The sequence below is a fragment of the Dermacentor andersoni genome, chromosome 11 (genome assembly GCF_023375885.2).
Source record: "Dermacentor andersoni chromosome 11, qqDerAnde1_hic_scaffold, whole genome shotgun sequence".
In the NCBI taxonomy this organism is placed as follows: Eukaryota; Metazoa; Arthropoda; class Arachnida; order Ixodida; family Ixodidae; genus Dermacentor; species Dermacentor andersoni.
In genome coordinates, this window is record NC_092824.1 from 31,290,732 (window position 1) to 31,300,025 (window position 9,294).

The 9,294-nt window shown below is 43.8% G+C and overlaps 1 protein-coding gene across 1 annotated transcript; it reads right to left on the minus strand.

Annotated features, from left to right (window-relative positions):
- Positions 1 to 303: 303 nt before the first annotated feature.
- On the minus strand, positions 304 to 9,294 carry LOC126517805 (uncharacterized). Its single transcript, XM_055064613.2, has 4 exons — positions 9,140 to 9,294; positions 8,336 to 8,412; positions 5,600 to 5,726; positions 304 to 2,340 (listed from the first exon to the last, which is right to left on the minus strand). The coding sequence occupies exons 1-4, from the start codon at positions 9,259 to 9,261 to the stop codon at positions 1,686 to 1,688; spliced, it is 981 nt and encodes a 326-aa protein (XP_054920588.2). The 5' UTR covers positions 9,262 to 9,294; the 3' UTR covers positions 304 to 1,685.

Consider the following 9,294-nt stretch of genomic DNA (forward strand, 5'->3'; position numbering starts at 1 on the left):
TAGGTGCACGTTAAAGAACCCCAGGTGGTCGAAATTTCCGGAGTCCTCCACTACGGCGTGCCTCATAATCAGAAAATGGTTTTGGCACGTAAAACCCCATAATTTCATTTAATTTTTTTCTTCCTAGCCTTCTCAGGCAGAGGTGCGTACTTGACCGGTAGTCGTAGCATGCAGATAGTTGGCCCGTCCATATCAATTTTCACGTTATTTTCACGGCTGGTAGGATTTATGCGGTGTCCACGAAACACCTCTACAAGAGGTCACGTTGTAGTGACGGTGAACAGCACAGTCAGAAGAACTGAGTCATGAAGGACTCTTTATTGGGCGAACCGGAACCCACAAAACAAGTTACATTCGAGCAGAAAGATAGTGCCGTGCACATGAGTCGATCGTCCAACAAATGATTTGCGATTGAGGAGCATCAATTATTCTCACATTATTCGTACAAGATTCCAGCGTAATGGTTGGTGCTCGCGTGTCTTCCAGAATGCACAAATGTATTCGCGTTGCGCGTGCGATTTGAATACAAACGACTCGACTACAAGATAGGAAAAAGATAGGATCGACGACAATATTGCAGAACGTTCTGATAAATGCTGGTGCCTCATGCCCTGAGCTGTAACTTAACATTTGTTATTCGGTGAAACGCGTTCGCTGGAAAAAGATACAGAAGGACTCATGTCAATAATAGAAATAAAAACTGCATCGCACTCGTCTTGTCATTGCTCGCAGGCATGAGTTTGTCACATCAGGCTAAAACATTCCACAGCTATAGTTAGAGTGAAGCGCAAGTCAAAAGAGAAAACTCCAAAGTGAATAAAAAACTGGGCTTTAAATCTAGCAGAGTTTCCACCAGAATACGGCAATACCTAAAATATTCGTAGTGGAAGATGATATATGGATAAGCTCCAAATGATTTGAGTCTAGTACAGTCTCACTGTTGTCATCAGCATTGTAATGATTCAAAGTCTTCGGTATCGATACAAGAGCTAAAGAGAACCGAAAAATGACGTTTATTCAACAATTTGTAAGGGATATAAATTTACCCATGCCTTGTTCTAAAGGCAGACTCTGGGAGGCAGGAATGCCTAAGGACCTGAATTATTGGAAGAGATTAGTTTCATTAGTTATTAGATGATAAGAACACAGTGCCTCCTTTTTTAAATGGTTCCTAATGAGAGGTGCACTGCAGAATTTTCGGAGGCATGTTTATAAATCTTGTTGACGAGTACACTGTCAAAACGCTTGCACAAAACTCAATGAGGTGTCAATCATCTTGTGCGAACATTCCAACCTTCTATTAGCAAAAAACACAAAATTGCGACTCATTAGGGTTTGTCGAGAAATGAGGTTGCTAAAGCTACGTTGGCGAACAACTGAGTTGTGGTAACAGTGGGTTCTAGTTAGGACCTGCTGTATACTTCGATATTTAAGATATTCAAGCATGACAAATTTTGCTGGAGACGACGTTTTGTCTCGTAATTACGAAAAATCAAGCGGCATACATTACGCCTCGCATTTCACTCAGCAGTTTTAAACGTCAAAAGAAGCCCGTCAATCCACACGATGTTAGTTTGTCGGCGCTGTGGGAGAATGTCGGAATGTCGGTTCCTGTACGACTTCACGGTCACATTCCTATGCAACATCCGTGGGTGATTTCCTTTACTTTCGCACTAGTCACAATGTTAAGACTGCCCACCCCTATGCGTCACGAGATGTGCAATCAGTTGAGATTCATCTGTAAACGAACCTCCACACAAGTGGCAAATAATATTTTCGCAGAGATGTGAGTCTAGGTTTTCTTTCTTTGAGGAACGAAATCCACACTGCTTGCACTCGTACAGCATTTTACCCTCGTGAATACGTTGGTGACTTCGGAGATGTGACCTGCGTTTGAAGGAGAGATTACAGATTTCACAAACGAAAGGTCTATCGCTACTATGCGACCCGAGATGCCTGGTAAGTTCCCATTTGCTTTTGAATGGTTTAGTGCATATTTGGCAAATATATGGTTTCACTCCTGTGTGAATCTTTTGGTGCCAATGGAAACTCCCCCTGTGCGCGAAAATTTTATGACATATTTTGCATTTGTAGGAGCTCTCGCCTGTATGCACGCGGTAATGTGCATTTAGAGTAGTAGTACGGCTTAACAATTTACCACATATTACGCATTTGTGGTTCGACTTCTTGACAGGTAATCGATCACGTGCTCTGAACATGGGGGCTGTACGGTCCGGGATTTCATTGGGTTGCCCGTGCGAGGTGTCCCGTCTGCTGAAAACCTTTCCACTGGCACCGCAGAGCACTTGCTGTTCTCTTCCTCTGGTTCCAGTAGCATTCCTGGAAAAATAGGGACAACTTAGCTCAATACAGCCGATTGTTCTTATGGGAAGACAAAAAGATTTTGGCCCATTGAGAGTTTGACAAACCAAATCGGTCCCTAATCGTAAGGCGACTCGCTCAATCTTAGAGCTAAGTTTCTGGATTGATATTAAGCGCTCGATTTCGGCTCTAGATTGGCAGAAATTGAACAGTGGTCTTTTCGGTGGCCTGTGATGCTAAACTGGAAATTAAGAACTGCCCTCGTACGAGATGCCAGCATAAGAGAAGCTTTGCAATATCTAATACGTCATGTATATCCTACATGAAACACGTGCAGGAGAGTAGAAATATCTGTCAGTGATGGTAGGTGAAAGTACCCGGTCTAAGTATTAAAAATAAAACTCCGTCTTCAGCATGCTCACAAGCAGTATTCAAGCAAAAGTCCAGAAACGTGCCCTCGGAAGTGAGGCATTTCGCATTGAAAAAGACTGTTTGCATCCCATAGAATAAGTCTCCGTTTTATTACGCAGCTCTTAACTCATTCTTGCGGCGAGCGTCGGCGGCGTGACCGAGCGAATGAGCGCAAGAGCGAAAAATGAAAGAGTGAACGCGGAGCAGCAGGTGAAGCGAGCCTTGAAGGGTCGAGAGGCGGAGACCAATGATAGCTGCCCCTTCAATGATATGAGCGCGCAAAACTGGCTTTATGCTGACCTACCGACCGCTGGTTTCGTACTAGCATCTGGTCTCAGCCAGAGGGCTCAATTCATCCTACGATCACCTCGCGTCGGCTCTCCCTCCGGCTTGATTGGTTTGCTTGGTTTGGTTGTCTTGGTTTGCGATTGTTTTCCAATCTGGATTTTATGCTTGACGTGAATTGTGTACTATTTTTATGGAAGCAAGCTCCACCACCTATAACAATGGATTCTTCGATCAGTCATTTAAAAAAGCCGTCGCGCTTGACCTCTGCTACGTGTCTTTCAAAATATTTGCGTCAATATATTGCGAAATGAAAGCACGTACACAGGCGCTCACAAACTTCGAATTATGGGCTATTCTAATGGTGAGTGGATTTTTAAGGATGGATTGTCGGCTAGGAAAAGTAAAAAAAGTTCGGCAGCACGTTACATTCTTCAAACACCTGAAGACGAAAGCCTGCTTCACGCGAGCTTATGCCTTTAGTTATGTTGTACGATCTGACGGGTCAGACATAGTGAGCCGCAGTTCAAATTAAAGTTTGGCACTGTAGGTTCACCTCCTCAACGTCACATGGGAGAACCTAATGCAATACTTAAAGGTTATTTCTTTTCTCTTTTCACCTATTCCTTTTTTCCGTCGCTCGTTTGTTCGCTCGTTCCTTCTTTAGGTGTTTCTTTCCTTCGTTCATATCCAGCCATTACATCATTGCTTGCTTACGGAGGTATGAAACCTTCATGATGAAGTTATTTTTCTCTCACTGCACTAGAGGCGCATTTTCCGGGTATTAGCCATTGCAATTAGCCACTTGAGTCTCTCGCTTTAACAAATAGACATTGCGGAATGGCGAACTATTCGCTTTATTTCTGACCTGGACTGACTGCCCATAGCACATCACGTGTCTTAAATGAAGTTCCACATAACGAATACGAAGAAAAACTACGGTGTTCAAGTTTTCCTGCAGTGTTTGCATGGAGTCATTTTATATTTGACGCATTCGAACTGCACGCCGTTCCTGTCGGATGCATCGTGAGAAGGACACACACATAATGATTTCCCCAGAGTATTTTTCTGTGCATTGAATGAAATATGCTGCCGAAGAAGTTAGTATTCTCTTTTTTCTCGGTAAGATAATGAACGCTGCAAGCGTTGAGTTAAGGCATTACTGGTACGACATCTTTTCAACCGTTTGGTGAAGCAAAATACAACGGGCAGTGGGGCAGAGACAGCGCACACGGTGTTTGTCTTTTGTAAAGCCAGTAGCTCATTTGAAATGTCTACGCAAAGCACTAGATGAAAATTGGGCGCTTTTCTTACGGTAATTTGCTTTGATTTATGCTTGTTGCCTTTGTTTACATGACTCATGCGATGTTATAGTTTGGTTGCAGTGATGTGTTGTTACCTTGTACGTCGTTTCTAATCATGCCAGCTTGGCCGGTATCAATACCGGATTAGTTAATGAAGAAATTAGAGCTATCAAACAGTCAGACTTCGTTTGATAGAGCCATTTAAATACCGGCCAATTACCCATCATAAATTTTATTCAGGCTCGCAAGTGCTAAAAAGTATGAAATCACTAAGTTTAAAGAGAATTGACGCTTAGAATTTCCAAAGTTAACTACATGAATAAGATATATATCGCAGTTCTGTTAGCTGCATCAGTTGGGGCCTCGTAAGCAAGCAACATTCTTTATATTGATTTGCAATTTCATTGAAATGTATACAATGTGTCCAAATACTGGTGAATGATCTACCCATAAAAGAGAAAATTTCAGAGCGCAGTGTAATACATCAATTTTGAGCACTTTAAATGTGGTATTTGGTGCAGTTGATTGAATCATGGCGGTATTTTTATTTCTGAGTAATAAAGACGTAACTTTGTTACTACAGTTTCTTAAAGCTTTCTTAAGTATATGACGAATCTAATATGCAACAGCGTCAGATACGATATCATATTGTTTTAAATGCCGCAAGCTTCAATACGCGTACAATGTGTTACGAAGCATATTCATTTGTCTGTTAGAGTGTACTTAGGTATCGTAACCTGAGATAAAGGTTCTCCTTTATGCTGACACCATATAGTCTGAACAGCAGCTGATATTTGGCACTTAAGTCATCAGAACTTGCGTCCCTCGCTCAAGTGCGTGAGTGCTGGTGTAATTCTCAAAGGAATTTTACAGGAAAACAGGAATACCCTGTTTCATTCGAGGAGCCTCGACTCGGATGAGCATCTTCCCTTCACAATCTTTACATATTCTAGAATGGGGAGCAAACCTGCAAGTGTACCGCACATTGCGGCGTGTTAACAGGATGGAAAACCGGGCGAGCTTGTCTAGCTTCGTGGTTGTGGCATCGGGTGTGTACACTTCCGTGTGGTGCCCGGTCGCGCTGTTGGAACCGTGAAGTTTGTCAAGGCCAGCCGCGCCAGCCGAACGCTCAAAAGTGATGATGCAGTACCTGTTTCAGCCATCCGAGCTAGCCCTCCAAAGGTGAAATTACCGAGTAGGGGCATATTGTTACACGGGTAGCCAATCCTGTCGACTCTGAGTTGCATTTTATGGAATTTTTCTAAATGTGAACTTACGTGGCGCTGTCTTCAAACTTGGCTGATGCTTCTTCCATGCCAGCGCGACTTGTGCTGGGCCTCACCTTATCGATGCTCCTGATGGACCCCAAGTGCTGGCAACGTGTGCTGCCATTGTTAGTGACACCTATATGGCGTAAAAGTATAGTAAAGATGTTAATTCGCCTAGTGCAAGCGCAATTCATGGAAATGGATAGTTCATGCTTATGGTGCTAGGCAAGAAGATTTTAGTGGTAGGGAAACTTTACTGCGGTGCTTCCATACGCGGTCCTTTATCAATGTCTTGAATGTATGCAAGAACTATGTGGCGATGGGGAAGGCGAGCACGATCAAGATTGTGTAGTGTAGGATTCTTCTGGGGAATGTCACGTTTTATCTCAACCCGCGGGCAGAACACGACAGTGCTCGAAGTTAAAAACGACATGTTTGTCTCTTGAGCGTTAAACCTTTGACCGAATATATTTGCTGTGTTATCCAGTAATATGCGCACTAGATGCCTCACGAAGTTCTTGCTTATTGTTCATTAATTACGAGCAGCAGACATAGCCCGACGCAGACGACGACAATGAAAAAGTGAGAGGACGCACATCTACCGAGGGATATAAATTTTTGTTTGCCGTACGCCCTTAATTTATTCACCTTCTATGACACATATGTGCGTCATTGAACGACGTACTCGTCTTTCAGAAAGTAGTTATTCGAACTCCATTTGGTGACTCGTGTAGGTGCAGTCCCTAAGCGCCGGCTGTAAGCAGTGCAGGTTTACCAGCTCATTACGACCACGGGTGACCTCGCCAATGTTCCTGTGTAGCCCATCAATAGGCTATACGAAAACTTTCAAAAAGATTGCACAATGCGCATACGAAAGAGTCGTATTGCAGACAACAAATTAGCTTGGAAAGAAATGCAGAAGTGGTAATTCATGGGACAATGTTGCTAAACTATGCAACGGAAGGCCTCAAAGCACGTTAAAAGTGTATACTCTATGGATAGCACTGCAACTATTGCAGCTAGGTACATACCTTCCCTATACTGCTGCAGAAATAGCGTGAAACTGAAAGGAAAACGTGAGAGACATTAAGACGGAAATTGCGACAGAACCCTCTTTAGTATGACCATCGATGCTACTGCAATTAGCATTAATATTGCAGGGACACGCCGTATTTTAGAATGCACTTTAATTTCCAATACGAAGAGAGAGTGGGTGGGAGCTGGCTAAGAATGTGTACGGCATTACTACATCCAGATGACTTATTGTCTACGCCTTCGTACGCCACAGAAAACATTCAACGCGGATTCCCAACGACCGGAACTAAAGACACGAGTTTCATCTTCGATTTCGAATGAACTCCAGCGTGATAGCATAGGCGAAAATAAAGAACTCATTTTTATTGTCTGGCATTGCGAACTTCAGCAGTCGCGCCGTTGAAGTCGCAATGTTCGTCAGGCCTGCGAAAGAGGTTGTGCGGATACTGGCAGAACGAATAATGCTTGAGCCATCCAAGGAAAGCTAATCACCTTACAAAAATAGGACATTGAGTTTGAAAGGCTGGTGTTCCACCATGGTCTAGTCTTTCTCGTTGAAAAAGCGTTACAATCTTGATGTTGTGGCACACTCATTGGAAATCATTGGGTATGTGATTGTTACTCTGTCCATACGAAAAATGTATATGCTTCAGGTGCCCATAGTTCGGATATTTGGTAAAGGTTTATTTCAACCGAACGCAAACAAGTACCCAAAAATGTTGTTTCTCCTTGTGCTGCATTTTCATTAACTTTTCAAGTTTGTTTATGCTGCGGTTGTGGCTTGGCTTGCTTGGTATAAAAGAACCAAGAGTTCTAATATTAGCTGTTTTGAGGTGCCCCAAATTGTGCGCTGTAACTACTGCATTCGGCCGCGGCGGGATATGTCTGCTGCTTGTAACATGCTATTTATGAGCAATTCTCACACCCTGCCTAAAACATAACAGCACAATTATGACTCTAGTAAAACAATCTGAAATGCCGCCCTAATTGCACATCACACACGGCATTCGCACCAAAGCACTTGCTTTTTGGAGTTTGCTTTAATGTTTAAGGGAAACATTATTGTTATGTTAGTAGGTCAAATTCACTGAGACTCTGCTTGGCAAAGAAAATTGTTCACCGATGGTCAAGCGCTGAATCCATTTACGAGTGAATTAATCACTACATAGACTGTACAGTAATAAAAAATTAAATACTGGGGTTTTACGTGCCAAAACCACTTTCTGATTATGAGGTACGCCGTAGTGCAGGACTCCAGAAATTTCGACCACCTGGGATTCGTTAACGTGCACCTAAATCTAAGCACACGGGTGTTTTCGCATTTCGCCCCCATCGAAATGCGGCCGCCGTGGCCGGGATTCGATCCCGCGACCTCGTCCTCAGCAGCCCAACACCTCAGCCACTGAGCAACCACGGCGGGTTAATGTACAGTATCGGATTATACCCTCATCTTGGAGCGCGCTTTACCAGCCCACCGATACAAGAAGAAATTCATTCAAAAACTTCTACTGCATAGGTTATGTATGAATTTGGATATATTGAGATAAGCACAAAATCCTTAGTAGGGACATTTATAAGCTGGCTCATGCGGAAACCGTCTTGGCCGCACTAGTAAAGTTCTTTATACGCAATAAATGTGCCTCTACCACGGTAACCGTAGGTACTATCTGCTAAATTTGTGGTGAAGGCGAGTGACAGTCGCCTACGTACCGTCGACACTGCAAGTCTCGTCGGTCATCGGCGTGTGGTGTGTTTTCCCCTGGTAGCGCAAGGCATCGTCAGCATTCCTACAATTAAGGAAGTATTCATCAGACAGTTACTAGCTGGGACAAAAAAGAGGTGAAACCATGTTTAATGTGTTCCCGGGACAATGAGCTACGGCACGCCATCGCGTGTGTGGAGTGCAAGACTTATACATCAATGAAAAATATTTGCTTCAATCAGTATACGTTCGCGACATGTTCTGAAAAATCTTATCCTGAGCGCTAAAGAGCTGACTTTGCGCTGAACATGGCACGTTGTTGTTAGGGTCGCCGGAGCAGAAGGAGACGAGGTGTTGTCACCGGGAGGAATGGCGTAAAGCAGGACGGTGCGGTCGCTGCGGAGCTCTGTGGCGAGGACGGGGAACGGCATCCTCGACCAGAATGTTACGGGAACTAAGTATTAAAACTGGCGACTGTTTACAAAATGTATTTACGAGGGATAATGAAGTGCTGCCCAGTTCAGCCGACAGCTCGACAGCCAGAGAGCGTTCTTCCTCCTCTTTCCTCGAGTGATGGCACCCACGCGCCTCGTTCGAACAATCAGATACCACGCGCGTGCAGAAATATTTTCGAACCACTCTTGCGTCGACTCGTCTTGATCTAAGAACGCCTCCGATTTCAAAGCTCAAGCTCACTCTCAAAAAGACCCATTTTAGGTGGGAACAAATGTACAGATATTAAAGCCTATTATATGGGTCGTGTCTAAGTCTAACAGTATTCAAAGAAATAATTGAAAAGTGGTACAGCTCACGTTCTGTAGGCGCCCAAAGTAGATGAAGCGCCCTGGGTACCGTCGCGGCTTGTACTTGGTGCTGCTTCGTTCTTCATGCTTAAGTCAAGAGGCGTATATTCGTTGCTGCTTTCTTCAGCCATGACTGATGTGTCGATGTCCTATAACTGGCGTGT

Coding starts and splice junctions, on each gene's coding strand:
- LOC126517805 (XM_055064613.2), bottom strand. CDS start 9,261: ATGGCTGAAGAAAGCAGCAACGAATATACGCCTCTTGACTTAAGCATG. Junction 8,413..9,139: donor ACTTTGGGCGCCTACAGAAC/GTGAGCTGTACC, acceptor CCTTAATTGTAG/GAATGCTGACGATGCCTTGC. Junction 5,727..8,335: donor CGAGACTTGCAGTGTCGACG/GTACGTAGGCGA, acceptor TACGCCATATAG/GTGTCACTAACAATGGCAGC.